Raw genomic sequence first — 18,927 nt, 5'->3', positions numbered from 1 at the left:
TAGTTGCGGCAAGCAGGAGCTACTCTCTAGGCGCAGTGTGCAGGCTTCTCGCTGAAGTTGCTTCTCTTGTTGTGGAACATGGGCTCTAGGGCGCGTAAGCTCAGTAGCTGTGGCTCCCAGGCTCTAGAGTATAGGCTCAGTAGTTGTGGTGCACAGGCTTAGTTGCTCCGCAGCATGTGGGATCTTCCCAGACCAGAGATCAAACCTGTGTCTCCTGAATCGGCAAGCAGAGTCTTTACCTCTGAGCCACCAGGGAAGCCCCTGTTCTATTACTATTTTAATCAAAGAAATTGTTTCACTCTTTTAATAGGGAAATTTAGAGCAGTTTCACTACATCATGAAAATTATTTGGAAGATTTTTTTAATATTTTCCATTTCATGTTCCCACCTATTATTTACTCTTTGCACATGAAATAGCTTATTGGGGATGTCTGCACAATGCCATAATTCAGTCGTCTATTTGAAATTTTTCTTCTTTGACATCATAGCAAATGGCCACTACAGAAGGACTGATCCAGCGATCTAAAGGAAAGGAGAGACCCTTTGTTCTTACACGTTCATTCTTTGCTGGATCACAAAAATATGGTAAGGACTGGCTCATATGATCATACTTAAAAACAAAAGCTAGCAGCCTGTCTCTTTTGACCATATATGGTATATGGTGCAACTCTGTTGATACTTTCCTTTTCAGTAGATCAGCCCTTTGATTGTGGAGAGTGATGCGCCCTGAAATATTTATTTTGTCCTGGACAGAGTAAACCAATTTTAATAAAGTTTAGTTACTTGTTTCCCATGGAAGAACTTCCCTTGTGGCTCAGCTGGTAAAGAATCCACCTGCAATCAGGGAGACCTGGGTTCGATCCCTGGGTTGGGAAGATCCTCTAGAGAAGGGAAAGACTACCCACTCCAGTATTCTGGCCTGGAGAATTCCATGGACTGTATAGTCCATGGGGTCGCAAAGAATCAAACACGACTGAGCAACTTTCACTTTCACTTTTCATGGAAGAATTGGCCACTTAGTTGGGAGAATGTCTTTAGAGAATCTATTTTCTGGGATGGCCATTTCTGACCCTGTCTCTTTGATTTATCAAGACCAGAGAAAATATACTTCTAACATTCCTTCAGCCACCTGTTCCACTAAGCAATGTGGTTTAAAATAGACCTAGCTTTTTTGCTTGTGGTCAGTGTCATCTATAGCTGGATCCAGTTTACTAGCTAATGCAGATCTAGTTCAACCTAACCACCCCATGGCAGGAAGGCTATTTTAAGTCCCCTGGCCTTGCATAAATAACCTGAAGCTTAGGTCCCAGTTTGAGGAATCTAGCCTTTATTTTACCAGAGACATTATCAGGTCTCCTACTCTACCCCTGAAAACCAGCCCCAATGGTACTCTGGAAAAGGCCAAAATATTCTCAGCAGGCAAAGATATACAGAGATGCTCAACACAGCATTATTCCTTAAAATAAAAAGAAATAAAGAAAATCCAGATATCTAACAGTAAGGGAATAGTTATTAAGTTATGGTGTATTCATATGATAGACTATCATAAGGATATTTAATATATGCCTTAATTGCATGGTAGATGAAGGGGGGGAAAAAGCAGGATACCTAAATGTTTATATATTATCTGATTTTGTTAAAAAAAAAATATATATATATAAGGTATATGTAGGTAGTAATCTAAATGGGGCTTCCTAGATGGCACTAGTGGTAAAGAACCCACCTCTTAGTTCAGGAGACCTCGGAGACTTGGGTTCGATCCCTGAGTTCAAAAGATCGCCTGGAGGAGAGCATGGCAACCCACTCCAGTATTCTTGCCTGGAGAATCCCATGGACAGAAAAGCCTGGCCAGCTCAAGTCCATGGGGTCTCAAAGAGTCGGACACGAAAGAGGCGATTTAGCAAGCACACACGCAGTAATCTAAATGAATATAGTACCATGGTGATTATGAGTTATTTTAATTTTCTTCTTTTTTATCTATTTTCCAAATTCTCTATAAGTATCCTTTTTAATCACTAAAACAAGTAAGGTCTTTGAATGAAAACATTTATAAGGAGAAGTTTTAAAAAGATATAACTGGAGGTAGTAGAGGGGTAGGCTGGGGGTTTCAGGTTAGCAGATGCAAACTATTACATATAGAATGGATAAACAACATGATCCTACTGTGTAGCACAGGGAACTATATTCAATATCCTGAGATAAACCATAATGGAAAAGAATATGAAAAATGTATATATGTATAACTGGATCACTGCTGTGCAGCAGAAATTAGCACAAAATTGTAAATCAGTTATACTTTAAAAAATAACAGAAGATATGCATATAAGTAATTTTTTATCTCTTAAATATATTGGCCCATTGCCTAGTCTTCAATACTCGGTGTGAAGCTATTGACTTATCCCCAAAGCGTATCAAGTGAGGCATTACAAAGAATACTGTTGTATCAAGTCCTGTGCTGAGACCAACAGCCAGAGAGAATTTCCAACTAAAGAGTCATTTGAGACCTGAAAACATCTGCATATTTACATGAACTTTGTTACTTTATAAGAATGTTGTGACTTTCAAAGTTGTTATGTAGATATATACATACCTCATTTGAAGTCCAGGAGGAATTATGAAGGTACTGTTTTTTATGTAAAGTTTAAAAATAAAATAAAATTAAAATAAAAAATAAAAGAAAAATCCCTTGAAAATATTTTCCTTTGAGGGCCATAGGACAGCCTAAAATTTCTACAAAATATTAAAATAAAAATAGCCACCAAAACTATTTTAATAAAAGAGAGACAAAATGTTTCAGGAGTAATATAGACTTAATAAAATAAGGTTATTTTCTTTTATGACTCTCTTTAGTGTTATATATCTTTACAAGTTCTTACCAACTATTCAGTGCTCAAGAGCACTGGCTTTAGAGTCAGACTGTCTGAGCTCAAATCCTACCATATCCACTTTTGCCGTATTTCCATCTGCTGTAAAATGAAGTTAGTGTTTACCTGATAGAGTTGTTGTGATGATTAAATGGAACAATACAAGCAAAGTAGCATACCTCCTGGCTCAGTGAGGGCCCTATAAATGTTAACTATTGTTATTGCTACTTTATTTTGTCTCCCTCATGTGGTCTTAAAACCTCTTACAGAGGATTTTGCAGAAAGCAGGCTAGCACATAGGCATATAGATCAATGAAACAGAATAGAGAATCCAGAAAAAGTCCAACAGATATATGATCAAATATTTAGCAGCAAAGTTGCCAAGGCAATTCAGTGGAGAAAGGAGTTTCTTCAATAAATAGTATTGAAACATGGGGTATACTTATGGGGGGGGGGGGTGGGAAGAATCTTAACCTTTACCTCACACCATACACACAAAATAACTCAGAATGGAATATACTTATATTATAAAAGTTAAAACAAACAAAAGGCTTCTAGACAAAAAATGTAGAAAACCTTCGTGACTTTGAGATGGCAAAATTTCTTAGAACACAAAAATCACAAAACATAAAAAATGATAAATTGGACTTCATCAAAAATTTTAAAAGATATTGTTAAGAAAATGAAAGTGAAAGTCTCTCAGTCATATCCAATTCTTTGTGACCCCATGGACTATACAGTCCATGGAATTCTCCAGGCCAAAATACTGGAGTGGGTAGCCTTTCCCTTCTCCAGGGGAACTTCCCAACCCAGAAATTAAATCCAGGTCTCCTGCATTGCAGGCAGATTCTTTACCAGATGAGCTATCAGGGAAGCCCATTGTTAAGAAAATGAAAGTCAAGTCACAGACTGAGAAAAGACATTTGCAATATACATATGTATTTATCAAAGAACTTATATCCAGACTATATAAAGAACTTTCACAATTAAATAATTAAAAGAAAGAAATGTTTTCCTTTATATTAGTTTGTCTATTACAAATATGGAATCTAAATATGAAATTGAGTACACATGGGCTGATTTCTTTTTTTTTTTCTTTTAATACCTTCTTACTGATGACCAAAGGTGCTGTGTGGACAGGTGATAACACAGCAGAGTGGAGTTACCTGAAAATTTCTATCCCTATGTTACTTACCCTCAGCGTGACTGGGATCTCTTTTTGTGGAGGTAAGATGATAGCCTCAGGCCTGAAGTGAGAGAAAAATTAAAAGTCAGGGCGGGGGGTGTTTTCATTAAAGCTGGTCAGAAATCCCTTCTTGTGAGTTGTTTTCAACAGAATAAATGTGGGAAAGAGAAAATGAGGAGAATGGAGAACAGACTAGAGAGGAGAATGAAGGGGATGCTTCAGCACTGCGAGCGTCTCGTCTGAACTGAGGACATGAAGTAAAGTCATCAGAAAGCGAGCCGCAGTGTTCTTTTCCTCATTCCTTACTGCTCTGTTCCTTAGACACTCTCGATAACTGAGTTTCTCTTCTTGAAATACTCCTTTTCTATCTGAAAGTGAGAAAAATGGAGAGAACGACAAAGAATTTAACAAATCAGAAATCAGCTATACAGAAATCCTGTGGCATTTTATATATATACACACACACTTGGAAAAGATAAAATTTAGTTAAAATAAGATTCTCTGATGGGTTGCTTTCCCCTAATCCTAGTAATTCCCTACAGATGAGAAATCTCAGTATAGAGATGCTCAACCTGGCTACAGGTCCAGCTGCTCCTTGTTTTCTGTGGGAAGCACTTAATATCACATTTTGATAGATGTTTTTTAATAGCACTAATTCACATTCAACACAAAGAATTTGTATCCTGCTTAAGGGCTAAGCCTGAAATTTTCTCCCTAAATTTCTAATTCTGATTATGTCTCTCTCTTTAGTTCTTTCTATAGTTTTTATCTTGCTTTCGAACAAAATCAATTGCCAACTACCACCTCCTCCTGCCATCACTAAATACAGGCTTATTGAATCAGGCAGATATTATGCAGTTTCTGAGTTACCAAGGTCCAGGACAAACAGAAATGTTGATCTTGCAATAAAGCCTTTTGACAGGAGAAGAACATATTCAAAGAGCATATTGTCAGATCCCCAAACAGCCTGAGGTTTGTAGCGTGTGCTTCCTAATCTGAGGCCACAGTGTGATGCTGTCGTTTTGAGTGCACATACATACCTTTGCCCTTTTGGTCTGCAAGGCCTTATCTTACCTGTGGGCATCATCTGTGACGCCCGGGTATCTCACTCAGCCTTTCTTTACTGACTAATCAGCGGATGTAGGTGGCTTCATCGGGGATCCAGAGGCAGAGCTGCTAATGCGGTGGTACCAGGCAGGAGCCTACCAGCCCTTCTTCCGTGGCCATGCCACCATGAACACCAAGCGACGGGAGCCCTGGCTCTTTGGGGAGGAGCACACTCGGCTCATCCGAGAAGCCATCAGAGAGCGCTACACCCTCCTGCCCTACTGGTATTCTCTGTTCTACTCTGCACATGTGGCTTCTCAACCTGTCATGAGGTAAACAGGCTTCACCACCGCCCCAGTAACCAGTCTCTACCAAAAGATCCCCTCAGCCACTTGCAATGGAGTAATTACAGTGATTGCAAAAGAAAAGCCAGGAGTTTAACCAAGTGTCAGTCAGGTTACTGAGCACCACCTGTGAGCAGGGTCAGGCAGTAGAGGTCACAGAAGATAAAAACTAGATCTCCTGCTATTTGGTGATTCAAGCATTAATATTTGGTAACCAAATATTAGTGTTAGTCGCTCAGTTGTGTCCGACTCTTTGTAACCTTTGAATAGTAGCCTCTGTCCATGGAATCCTCCAGGCAAGAATACTGGAGTGGGGTAGCCATTCTATTCGCCAGGGGATCTTCCCGACCCAGGGATTGAACCTGGTTGTCCTGCACTGCAGGCAGATTCTTTACCACCCAAGCCACCAGGGAAACCCATAATATTTAGTAGGGGATAGAAATAGAAGGAAGGAAGGAAGGAAGAAGGAAGGAAGAGAAAGAAAAGATAAAGTGACTTTGTACTTCAGTTCATCTAGTATTTAACCTATGTAGGGAAACAAAACATGCCACCCCAAAATGTGTCTTTTCGGCTTGAGGATTCTTAGGAGCTGATTGTTTTTAAACATACAAAAGGCTCAGGAAGTCTTTCTTTTTAACCTCCTCCTTAAATGCCTATAAGAATTTAGATAAAGAGCTTGGTCCAGGAACTACATTATCACCAGAGATACCTATAACGAATATGAGCTAAGCAGAGTAGGGGGAAGCTGGGAATGGGAATGACAGTGGGAAGCTGTGTCCCATTGTCTTTGCATGGTTCAGCAAATGTTTGTTTATCAAACATTTGGTTTTCCATCTCCAAGTGAATATCTTGCCTCACTTTTGGTTTTTTATCTTTTTTTTTTTTTGGCTGCACCATGAGGCATGTGGGATCTTAGTTCCCAGACCAGGGATAGAACCCATGCCCCCTGCAGGGGAAGCACAGAGTCTTAACCACTGGACTGCCAGGGGAAGTTTCCTTTCTCCCCTTTGAAGTCCCAAACCTCACTCACTTCTCCTTCTCTCAGGTGTTATATCAGCCTCAATTGCCTATCTTGTCTTTAGGCAGTATATTTTTATGGAGCTCCTGTTTATACATCATTAAATTTGATTTTCTACTGTTAAACTCTGTCTTGTCAACTTAATTCTTAGACCAGTCAGAAAAACCTAGAGGAATAGAGGAAAGTAGCTTTTTCATCCCCCACACCCACAAGCCTTCTCTCATGAAGAACAACTTATTCTGCCAGTCTTAGCTCTCTCTTACCCTTAGGGCTTTTCCTGGTGTATAAATTATATTCTGATTCTATTTTGGAGGCAAGATGTGAAGGCCAACTTTCTGGGTTAGAGACCAGTACACACAGAGACACATATAGTACATCAAGACCTCTAGATCAGCAGTTCCTCAGCCTGACTCAGATCAGAATCACCTGGGGAGCTTTTTTAAAAATACAGATTCCCAGGCTAGACCTCCAAACCTATTATGAGTCCCTTAGTTAAGTTCCAGAGATCTATGTTTGTTGGAAGTTTTCCTGGTGATTTTAGACACCAGCCAAGTTTAGATGCTTCGTTACTATTTAATATCAAAGAAATAGATTATTACGAAGGCTAGTGAATAAAATGAAAATGTTTCTCTTATTAAAAAGTATCTTTCCCTCATGAAATTGAAAGCAACATTAGAACCATGAAGTTAATATCCAGAGAAGTTGAAAGTTTTGTGATTTTAATAAGCCCAAATGTCTCCTACTTAGTTGTATACAACAGTAACAATAAAACAAAACCCAAACACCACACAAGTTTCTGAAACCTCCAAAAATGTTGCCAACTTGAAAACAAGAAAAACCAATTCTTTTCACTTACATAATGATTAAGGATGCATGAAAAGCAGTAACAATTAAAAAAATGGCACAGATTCTACATTATAAAATTCAGTTTTACCAACATTTAAGTTTGGTAGAGACCAACACAATACAGAAAGTGAAGAAGAACTAAAGAGCCTCTTGATGAAAGTGAAAGAGGAGAGTGAAAAAGTTGGCTTAAAGCTCAACATTCAGAAAACGAAGATCATGGCGTCTGGTCCCATCACTTCATGGCAAATAGATGGGGAAACAGTGGAAACAGTGGCTGACTTTATTTTTGGGGGCTCCAAAGTCACTGCAGATTGTGGCTGCAGCCATGAAATTAAAAGACGCTTATTCCTTGGAAGGAAAGTTATGACCAACCTAGATAGCATATTCAAAAGCAGAGACATTCCTTTGCCAACAAAGGTCCATCTAGTCAAGGCTATGGTTTTTCCAGTAGTCATGTATGGATGTGAGAATTGGACTGTAAAGAAAGCTGAGCACCGAAGAATTTATGCTTTTGAACTGTGGTGTTGGAGGAGACTCTTGAGAGTCCCTTGGACTGCAAGGAGATCCAACCAGTCCATTCCAAAGGAGATCAGTCCTGGGTGTTCATTGGAAGGACTGATGTTGATGTTGAAACTCCAGTACTTTGGCCACCTGATGCGAAGAGCTGACTCATTTGAAAAGACCTGATGCTGGGAAGGATTGAAGGCAGGAGGAGAAGGGGACGACAGAGGATGAGATGATTGGATGGCATAGCCGACTCAATGGAGATGAGTTTGAGTAAACTCCGGGAGTTGGTGATGGACAGGGAGGCCTGGCGTGCTGTGGTCCATGGGGTCATGAAGACTCAGACACGACTGAGCGACTGAACTGAACTGAACACAATACAGTTAAGCAGTTATCCTTCAATTAAAAATAAATTAATTTAAAAAACATTTAGTTTGTTTTACACCAAACATATTAGGCATTTAGACTTGGGCAAAGTTCTGATTATGCCTGTCAGAGTAATTTAGTGCTCAACAATGAGAACAAGAAGTTTCGGGTACTAGAATTCTCAAGCTTTAATTGGACCATTTAAGCTAACAGACAGCTCTTTCACACAAGAAAAGTATATAGTAATCATAACAAGGGGATCCCAGTTGGTGCTAATGATAGAGAACCCACCTGCCAGTGCAGGGGATGTAAGAGACTGGGTTCGATCCCTGGGTCTAGAAGATCCCCTGAAGAAGGGAATGCAACCCATCCAGTATTCTTGCCTGAGAGATCCCATGGACAGAGGAGCCTGATGGGCTATAGCCCATGGAGCTGCAAAGAGTTGAACAAGACTTAGCAACTAAAAAACAACAATAATCATAACCAGTGCTCATAAAATCTTGACTCATATGAAAAGAGTCTTGACTTTTTCCAGTTTCCTTTGAATAGTTATAAAACTGAAAATATGAATGATTGAATTATAAAAAAAAAATCTAATGATGTTGAAGTAAGAAATTTCTTTTTTCTTTTCCCCAGGCCTCTGTGGGTAGAGTTCCCTAATGAATTAGAGACTTTTAGTGTGGAAGATGAATACATGCTGGGTGAGCATTTCTGGATTAATTTTACTTCTGAGAAATACTATAATTATGTTTTTATTATATTTTCTAGTATAGGAACACTAAAAAGTCCCTAGTTTCAAGAAAGCCAAAAAGAAAAGAAATTTCATCACCAAGATTTTTCGTGTATTGGTGGGATCCCAACTCTATTCTTTTGTCATGTAGTGCTTCTCATAACATGTTAACGTCATATAAACCCCTTGCGTTTGTGAATGCCGTTTGGAATTCTTGTTCAGGGACCACCTCTAAGCCTTAAGATACCGAAGGGAAGGGAAGTCGAAAAAAGTAAACCAGACAGTTATCTTTGAGCTTATTTCATATGCAAAACAGGACTGGGGTGGGTTGTTTGTTTTTGGTTGGGTTAATCAAATTTGGAACAGGGAAGTTTATCATTTGGGTAATGTGTTCAAGAGGCCAGGCTTGGCAGAGAGTTGCCCAAAAGGTGAATTCTGTTTCTAAAGAGTAGAATCCCCAAAATGTAAAAAACCTATCTCTTTAGGTCTCCACTCATCCTTCGGTCTCAAGTTAAAAAGCTGCTACTTCCTTAGAGAAAATTTTCCTGACCAAAATTGCTTCCTAATATCTAATTCCACCTGCCTTAGTCAAAATCAGTCCCTCTTAATACATAATTTTCATGCCATTTTGTACTTTTACCAGTTTACTATTTGTCTTAGCTCTAATTAATTTGTAATTACTTGTTTAATATCTGCTTTTGACTGTAAACTTGATGAGGGCAGGGACCATGTCTGTCTGATTTGAAGCTACATTCCTCGAGCCTAGCACAGTGCCTGGTCCTCAGCAGAATTCAATGAATATTTGTTGAATTAAATAGTGAATTTGTAATTGGGTGAATTTTACATATGCTAGTGCCAAGATCAAAACAAAATTAATAATCCAGATTTCCTTTAAGAGAATTATAGTTTTCCTGATGATACCTGCCCAAGAAAGAGGGCCTGAATATCTATGCAGACCACACCTCTGGGTCACAGTTGTAGACTCACTACATTTAAAGTCACATATAGCAAACAGTGAAGCACTTGGAGAAGTGAAATGGTACTTTCATACTACAGCTGTGCACAAAGTGAGACTATGCTGGACTATGTCAGGGTCCCGCCCTGTGATCCTAATACACCATAAGTGGATTAATGATAGGCAATGATACAGTCACCTCCGATCACCTGTCCTCTTTCTAACTAACATCTCCCTGAGGAATCATTGGTTCAACTCATCAGGATCTCTGCCTTTAAGAAGTTCAGTTTAGTGGTCTTTGAAACCACAAAAGCACTCAATTAAGAGAGCAGCATTGAAACGTATACATTACCATATGTAAAATTACATAGCCAGTGGAAATTTGCTGTATGACACAGGAAGCTCAAATCTGGTGCTCTGTGACAACCTAGAGGGGGGTGAGAGGGGGTGGATGGTAGGAGGTGGGAGAGAGGTTCAGAAAGGAAGGGACATATGTATACCTAAAGCTGAGCATGTTGATATGTGGCAGAGACCAACATAATAACGTAAAGCAATTATACTCCAATTACAAATAAATAAATTTAAAATAAAAAAAATCTTTAAGGAGAAGGGATGTTTTCAGACCTCTCATAATGATATTCAACTTTATTTCTTCTCCACTTTTCAGGAGGTGCTTTATTGGTTCATCCAGTCACAGAACCAAAAGCTACTGTTGTTGATGTGTTTCTGCCAGGGTCAAGTGAGGTAACAGTAAACAACAAACATCCGCATACCTTACGTGTGTATGTCTTCCTTTCAAACTTGGTGGCTTAAAACGACAAAAACTTATGCTCTCACAGTACTGGAGGCTTGAAGTCCAAAATCTCAGCGTGGGCAGAGTTGGTTCTTCTGGAGGTTCTGAGGGAGAGGCTGTGCCATGCCACTCTCCATGCTCCCCGCTTCCGGGGGCTGCCTGCGCTCTTGGCATTCCTTGGCTTGTACCCACCTCACTTCAGTCTATGCCTCCATCTTCACTGTGTGTGTCTGTGTCTCCTCTCCCATCTGTCTCTTACAAGACACTTGTGATGATATTTAGGGCCTATCTAAATAAATCCAGATAATCTCCTTACCTTAAGATCCTCAACTTAGTCAAATCTGTTCCCATAAAGGTAATATTCACTCCTTCCAGGGATTAGGAAGCAAATACATTTTTTTTGAAGGGCCACCATCCAGCCCACTACACTTGTCATCACTGATATGACAATAACCAGGCTTTTCTACAGAAAGCCCATGAATGATGTTCTTTCTGCTTGGTTTCTCTAGGAATTTGTAGTTCTGAAGGTGGGGGCTCTTTACAAAGGTTCCCCTGCAAAGCAGAAACCTGAGAAAAAGGTTAAATATTACAACAGCAAAATGAAATGGCTTACCAAGCATTTCTGCTAAGAGTTTCTTAAATTAATTCTAAATGCAGGCTCCCATTAAGAGGAGCTATCTCCCTGTCTGACTTTGCCACAGTTTCTATTAATGATCTATTATCATTTCAATCACACTGTTATGACTATGTAGCCTATTCTTTCAACACTCCTGTTTCCAGGAGTGTTCTGTGATTGTTTCTCTTGCTACATCTTCCCAAAGCCTGGGTAGGAGAGCCGCTGCTTCTTGCTGATTAGCTAGTGAAGTACCACAACGGGCAGAGAGCTATCTCACAGCCTGGCTGTCACCTTCCCGTGTTCTGTACAGCACATCCCTCTCCTGCAAGTCTCTTTCTTGGGGAGGCCTTCTCTGATGCCCTCTTTAAGATTACAGACCACTCCCACTGCCCCTGGTACTATCCAGTTCTCCTGCATCCTTTATTTGTCTCTGTAGAACATGCCATTTTAAACATCCTAATATTTACTTTTATGTTTTGTTTATTATGTATCTCTCCCATTAGAATGTTAGCTTTTTGAAAGCCATGATTTTTATCTGTTAATGACTTTGCATTAATGGCCTATCTGTTAATGTATCCCTCGCATCTAGACAGGCATGTGGCACATAGTAGGCCATCTGTAAGTACTTGCTGGGTGAGCTCAGTAACTAAGCTCTGGGTCTCATCTGCATGGTGTTTTGTACCAGTTGTACCCCTCTTAGGCTGGGAATCTTTGATTATGGTACCACACACCCTATGCCTCTCATTTCAATCAGACTGGAAATGGTTGATGGGTAAAGCCCAAATCTTGTTTGAATCCTCTTTTTTCTTTTTTTTTTTACCTTTCACTCCCACCAACTTTTTATCTTGAGCAACTAGAATTCACCAAAGGAAGACATTACAAGGAAAGATAGCTAATGGATTATCCCTTGGAAACATAGACACAGAAATCCTTGACAATACATTAGGAAACTGAATCCAGCCAAAGATAATACTTCATGACAAGGTAGGACTGATCCAGTTGAATTGAGAGTTCACTGCAGCTGACAATTGTCAGGGCACAGCCCTCTCCCAGTCACGGCAGGACAGTGCCAGATTCAACATCCCAAATTTATACAGCCTCTGGTAATCCCAGGAGGTGAACTGTGGCTGCCAGAAATTACACTGGACTAGAAGAGAGAAAAGGGTTTTCTTTTCATCCTTAAGATAGTATCTTAAGGATTTATCCCATCAAATTTACTTTGGCAGGAGCTTTTTGGCACTTTAGCAAGTAAACCCCCTCGATGGGCATCTCAGATAAGAATTTGAACCTCGTCGCTAAATTGTACTCTGTTTTAAAAAAATGACACTGTATTAGTAATCCAAATTTCCACTGGTTTTTCTCTAAGGTCTGTTTCCCTGTCAGACACTTCTTTTCTCCTGCCTCATTTGTAATTTATTTGCTTGCTGTGTGCTTTTCTGTTTTGTTGTTGTTTTCTCTCTTCCATCATCTTTTTCACTATAAGATCATTATGTTTTTATAAGCCAGTTGAACTATAAAATCCATGAGGGTAGGTTCTATGTCTTTCTGTTCACTTGTATGTACCCAGCAATGCTGGGCACATGGTAAGTTGTTCAGTAAATAACTTTTGGATGGATGGATGGAAAAATGAATGGCCTTTTACTCAGCTTAATCCATCACAGTACTAGGTTAGTTAGTCCTTTGGGATTTTCTTAAAAGCATATGTTCTAACTTCTATTCAAGATTTTTTAAATTATACTTAAATTTTTTAAAATTATACTTATTTTAGCTTTCTGGTTATTTGAAATCCAAATAAATGGATGTTTTATTAAATAATGAAATCATGAGAAAAATGTGCTTATACACATTTTTTCACTAGGGTCTATTTCTTTTCAGATTTGGTATGACTCTAAGACATTTGCTCACTGGAAAGGAGCATGTACAGTAAAGATCCCAGTAACCTTGGACGCTGTAAGCTATTTTCAGACTGTTATTTTTACCTATTGTGCTGATTAGTTTACTCAGGCTGCCATGACAAAATACCATAGACTGACTGGCTTCAACAATAGAAAGTTAATTTCTCACAGTCTGGAGGCTGGAAGCCCCAGATCAAGGGGCCAACCAGTTTGGGTCCTGGGGAGGATTTCTTCCTGGCATGGAGACAGACAGTTTCTTGATGCATCCTCTTATGGTAGAGGGAGTGTGTGCTCATCTTGTGTCTCTTATGAAACAACTCGTTTGGATCAGGGCCCCACTCCTATGACTTCATTTAATCTTAATTACCTCTGTAAAGGTCTCCAAATACAGTCACACAGGGGCTTGGGGCTTCACTCTGTGAATTTTGTGGGGACACATTCAGTTCATAACACGTGCCTTCATAGAAAGAACGAAGGACGTCAGTGTATAGTAACATATACACATGGAGACCGAATGTAGAGGGGTTCCCTGGTGGTTCAGATGGTAAAGAGTCCGCCTGCAATTTGGGAGACCTGGGTCAATTCCTGGGTTGGGAAGATTCCCTGGAGGAGGGCATGGCAACCCACTCTAGTGTTCTTACCTGGAGAATCCCCAAGGACAGAGGAGCCTGGAGGGCTACAGTCCATATGGTCACAAAAAGTTGGGCCCAACTGAGCAACTAATCACAGCATACAACACAGAACTGAAGGCAGGGAGAGGGTTTGGGGAGCAATGGCGAGTGACCATTAATGGGTACAGGGTTTCTTTGGGGGGGTGATTTTTAATTGATTATGCTGATGGTTGCATGACTCTGAATATACTAAAAACCACTCAATTGTACACTGTAAATGGATGAATTGTATGACATGTGAATTTTTATCAATAAAACTACCAAAATGGGAAGGGAAAAGAAGAGTATAAAAGTAATATGTACTCTGAGTTCACAGTTTGGAACACTGAAGACACAGTTCTTCCACATTTATTTACCTTTGTATGTCTAAGAAAAATAATCACACTGACAACAGGGAGTAAAATGGTGATAGCACACGTACCATACAGAATGGCCTCTACAGCACCAAGTCAGGAGACATGAGTTTCTAGTTGGACCTCTAGGCCCAAGGGGAGGCTATGAGTTATGATGTTAGACCCAGAGCAGCCCATGCAGGCTGCATTTCCTTTTTTTAAAATTAATTCATTTGTTATTTATTTGGGTGCATCAGGTCTTAGCTGCAGCACTCGGGGTCTTCACTGTGTCATGCGGGATCTTTAGTTGCGGTGCACGGACTGTCCAGTTGTAGTGTGCAGACTTACTTGTCCTGCATGATTTGGGATCTTAGTTCCCCGACCAGGGATGGAACCTTGTCCCCTGTATTGCAAGGTGGATTTTTAACCACTAGACCACCAGGGAAGTCCCCCAGGGTGCATTTCTGAAGGGAAGTTTATTCCTGCAACTGAATCATAGCCACTACCAGAGACCTGAAGTAGTGTGAAAATTTTTAAATAGATGTATATTATTTTTTTAAATTCTCAGCAGCAATATGAACTCCATTATAGAGAAAATAGGGCTTCCCTGGTAGCTCACATGGTATAGAATCCACCCAGGAGACCTGGATTCAATTCCTGGGTCAGGAAGGTCCCTTGGAGAAGGGAATGGCAACCCACTCCAGTATTCTTGCCTGGAAAATCCCATGAACAAAGCAGCATAGCAGGCTGTAGTCCATGGGGTCAAAAAGAGTCAGACATGACTGAGCGACTAACATGTTCACGTTCACATAGAGAAAATGATTTCAGATGCCAACTTTCAGATCTAGACTAGACCTTAACATTCATCTGCTTGAATCCCTCATGCTTACAGGTGAAGACAGGGAGGTTCAGAGAAGTTAAATTACTTGTCCAGGGTTTCAGCTAAATTGTGGCAGAACTGAGATAAGACCCCAGGTCAATTGGACTTCCACTCCAGGGCCTATCCATATTAACTTACTGCCTCATTCTTTGAAGGAAAATAAAAGAAGAAGAAATTGACTGATGCGGATGGGGAAGTAAATGTGCTTTCACTTCTTGCTGCGAATCAAGCAGACTGTGGACATCTTGCCTACTCCACCCTCACTGACAACTTCCTATATACAGCAGTCCCCCTTATCCGAGACTTCATGTTCCTCAGTTTCAGTTACCTTCAGTCAGCTGCAGCCCCAAAGTATTAACTGTGGTCCAGAAACACTAAATGGAAAATTCCAGAAATAATTCATAAGTTTTAAACTGCATGCTACCCTGAGGAGCATGATGAAATCTTGTGCCATCCTGCTTCATCCTGCCCAGGACAAGACTCATCCCTCGGTCCAGCAGATCCAAGCTGTGTATGCTACCCACCCATTAGTATAGGGGAAGGTATCATTATATAGGGTTCGGTACTCTCCTCGGTCTCAGGCATCCACTGGGGGTCTGGGAACATATCCCCCGTGGAGGAAGGGGGTGCCTACTGTATTCTAGCTCTTCTCCCCACTGGCAGCTTACTCAGAGCAAAGTATAAGCCCTCACGTGATCCAGGGAGCTTCCTAAGAGAGGACTACACTGGGAGGCATGGAACCTACTGGGTTGTCCTTGCCGGGAGTGCTATTCCAGAAGACCCATGCCTACAGCTGTGTTGTCAGAGTCACATCAAGTGCCCTTGGCAGCTTCTATAACAGAGATTTCACAGATTCACCCTCAGAATTGAGCCAGTCATCCTAGTGATGCAGGGAAGCAGGGACCAAGAAGTGTGTAGGCTGAGGTAGGGACAACAGTTGTCTATCCCAAACCAAGAAACCACCATCTTTTATAAACATATACACATGTATATCTGGGCCTGCTTGCATAGACATAAAAATCCCCTCTTTAGCAGGGTCCTAAAAATAAACTTGTTTGTTATATTGACAGGAAAATTAAAAATACAAAGCAGAAAAGGTTATCTATAGGATAGTCAGAATAGGTAATAAGTTGATGGAGGGTGAGAAGTTTTCCCTAATAATTTTTTAAATGAACCATTTTTAATATTTGAACTCTTTTCCTTTTAATGCCAGGGCCTGTGCTAAGCTACAAGCTGGGAGAAAAGAATACAGTAGACCCCCTTCCCCATGAGGGATATGTTCCAAGACCCCAAATGGATGCCTGAAGCCGAGGAGAGTACAGAACCCTATATAAAGATATTTTCCCCTATAGTAATGAATTTGTGTTCACAAATTTATTTTGCTTTTGAGTCTACATTTATAAAGAATGTATAATGGGACTTTCCTGGCAGTCCAGTGGTTAAGAATCCACCTGCCAGTTCAGGAGACATGGGTTCCATCCCTGCTCTGGGAAGATTCCACATGTCACAGGGTGACTAAGCCTATGCACCACAGCTACTGAACCCATGCACTCTTGAGCCTGCGCTCCTCAACAAGAGAAGCCACCGCAATGAGAAGCGTGCACACCACAGCTAAAGAGTGGTCTGTGTTCAGTGGAACTAGAAAGAGCCCAAGCGCAGCAACAAAGACCCAGCACAGCCAAAACTAACTAAATAAAAAATTTTTAAAAAGAATGTATAATGAAATATTTTAAAAGCCTACTTTGAAATTGCTTTATATAAATCCTCCTCTGAGAGTATTCTCCTATTGTAGATACCAGTGTTTCAACGTGGTGGAAGTGTGGTACCAATAAAGACCACTATAGGAAGATCCACAGGCTTCATGAGTGATTCCCCATATGGACTCCGAGTGGCTCTAAGCACTAAGGTACTTGAAAAGTATTACTTTTACACCTCTTGTTTGTTATGACTCTGTCTCTTTACAGTGGTAGCTTTGAGTGTATAAATGGTGAAGCCCGTCTATGGGATAGGTGCTTCTGATGTTTGTCTAGAAATCAAAAATTTGAATCATTTCTGCATCATTGTCCAACTTATCTAACTTTCCTGAAATTGTTCTTCAGAGAACTCTGAGAACTAGAAATGATAGAAATTTCCTCTAGGGTACTGTGACCCTTGGTGCTCTGCAGCTTGGCATTGATTACCACTGGACTGAAAGCTCATTGGGCCATAGGCAGCCTGCCATGTGGATTAACCCTGACTCTTAGTCTCCAGTAAAAGGGTCCTGTGTCTATGCAATATTCCAGGGATGCAGCCCCACACACATCAACTTCCATTCTCATTGGATGACTCAAACAACTACAATCTCCTAGGGTAAGGTCTGGAAGGATCCAGAATTGATCTGTTCTTTTGAGGAGATCTTTTGAGCTGAATGAGGCCTATAGGAGATTACTCCCCTAACCATTGCCCAAAATACAGTGCCAGACACAAATCCTCACTCTTACGCAAATATTATAATTCACTTTCTTTTTCTTACATCTTTCTCTTCCATCCATTTCTTTTAAGCATGTCTTCTTGGGTCAAACTATGGGCCTTGGGCCCACGGGAGGCCATGGAATAAATTGCAAGAGACTTGAGGTCCATAGCTCATGAAGCATTGTCAGTAACAGGGAACTGCCATATGGAGTGCTGTGACATTGTCTGACGTGCAAAAGGGATCCTCCTACCAAAAGACAGTAGGAAGTAGGCACCATTCTCCAAATGGAGGTTCTTCTAAAGATAGCTGATCTCATCCATTACATACTTTTTCCTTTTAACTTCAGTTTCACTTGGTGAACATTTATTGACCTGTTGTCACATTTTAGGGTAGTATTTTTGAAGTCACCTATGCCACTGACCATACTTCACAGTTTAAATCTCTTTCAACAAAGCCTAACTCTCTGTGCCTCCTCTTGTGTGACTTCCTTATTCATATTATTTCACAAATGGGTATTGAGTGTTTATATATTTTATGATGACTTTGTACAGCTTTAATATTAAGCAGTTGCTCAACATAATTTTTCACAGGTTTTGTAATCAGTTATTTCCCTTAGGGAGGGATAGTCTTTTCTAAGAAAACTATTACATGAGCATACTCTCTGTGATTCACTCTCCAGGGTTCTGCCATGGGTGAATTCTATCTCGATGATGGGCATTCTTTCCAATACCTCCACCAGAAGCAATTCTTGCACAGGAAATTTTCATTTTCCTCAGGTGTTTTGACCAACAGGTAATGGCAGCTGAAAGAGCCATGTGCTTTCATAAATAAATTATGCTATACATTTGCTATCCTTAAATGCACAGCTAATGTTTTAAGGTACTATTTTTAAAAATTAATGATGAAGGCCATTTGTATTTTTCTTCTTCTTTTCTTCCAGATTGATTAATGTATGATTTAGAAATAAAATTTTAATATAAATATACAAGTATAGTATACAAATACAATTGTAGTATATTTAAAGTATACGGTGTGATGACTTGATATATGTATACATTGTGGAAGTATTCCCTTCATCAAGTTAATTAACACATCCATCACCTCACGTGTTTAACCTTTTTTCCCCGCCTTTTGATGAGAACACAAGTTTTACTCTCTTAGCAAATTTCAATTATGCAATACAGAATTATCAACTGTATTTGCCATGTTGGATATTTGATTCTCAAACTTTCTTCATCTTATAACTGAAAGTCTGTACTCTTCTACCAGCCTCTCCCTACTTCTCCCACCCCTCAGCCCCTAGCAACCACCATTTTACTCTGTTTCTATGAGTTCAACTTTTTTTTCCTTTTTTTCTTTTTTTGCGCATTCCACATATAAGTGATGCCATTCATCACTTTGTTGAATATTTCAGTCCACTTCTTGTAC

At 40.1% G+C, this 18,927-nt stretch overlaps 1 protein-coding gene across 14 annotated transcripts in view; it reads left to right on the top strand.

Annotated features, from left to right (window-relative positions):
- The window catches only part of GANC (glucosidase alpha, neutral C), a 73,034-nt gene that overhangs the window by 49,166 nt on the left and 4,941 nt on the right, over positions 1-18,927 (top strand). For 8 of the 14 annotated variants that reach the window (XM_025295852.3, XM_006066206.4, XM_006066205.4 and 5 more), the window contains 8 exons: positions 489-585; positions 3,990-4,091; positions 5,186-5,429; positions 8,812-8,876; positions 10,528-10,604; positions 13,145-13,219; positions 16,840-16,953; positions 18,179-18,291. In XM_025295852.3, the coding sequence (XP_025151637.3) occupies positions 489-585; positions 3,990-4,091; positions 5,186-5,429; positions 8,812-8,876; positions 10,528-10,604; positions 13,145-13,219; positions 16,840-16,953; positions 18,179-18,291 (887 nt within the window). Of the gene's footprint in view, positions 1-488; positions 586-3,989; positions 4,092-5,185; positions 5,430-8,811; positions 8,877-10,527; positions 10,605-13,144; positions 13,220-15,202; positions 15,883-16,839; positions 16,954-18,178; positions 18,292-18,927 lie in introns of those variants that run through there. The other 6 variants (XR_003112379.3, XR_003112378.3, XR_006542872.2 and 3 more) reach the window with 4 other exon arrangements.

The sequence above is a fragment of the Bubalus bubalis genome, chromosome 11, assembly GCF_019923935.1.
Source record: "Bubalus bubalis isolate 160015118507 breed Murrah chromosome 11, NDDB_SH_1, whole genome shotgun sequence".
NCBI classification, from domain to species: domain Eukaryota; kingdom Metazoa; phylum Chordata; class Mammalia; order Artiodactyla; family Bovidae; genus Bubalus; species Bubalus bubalis.
The sequence above is the reverse complement of the archived record's forward strand: the minus strand, read 5'-3'. Positions and strand labels throughout refer to the sequence as shown.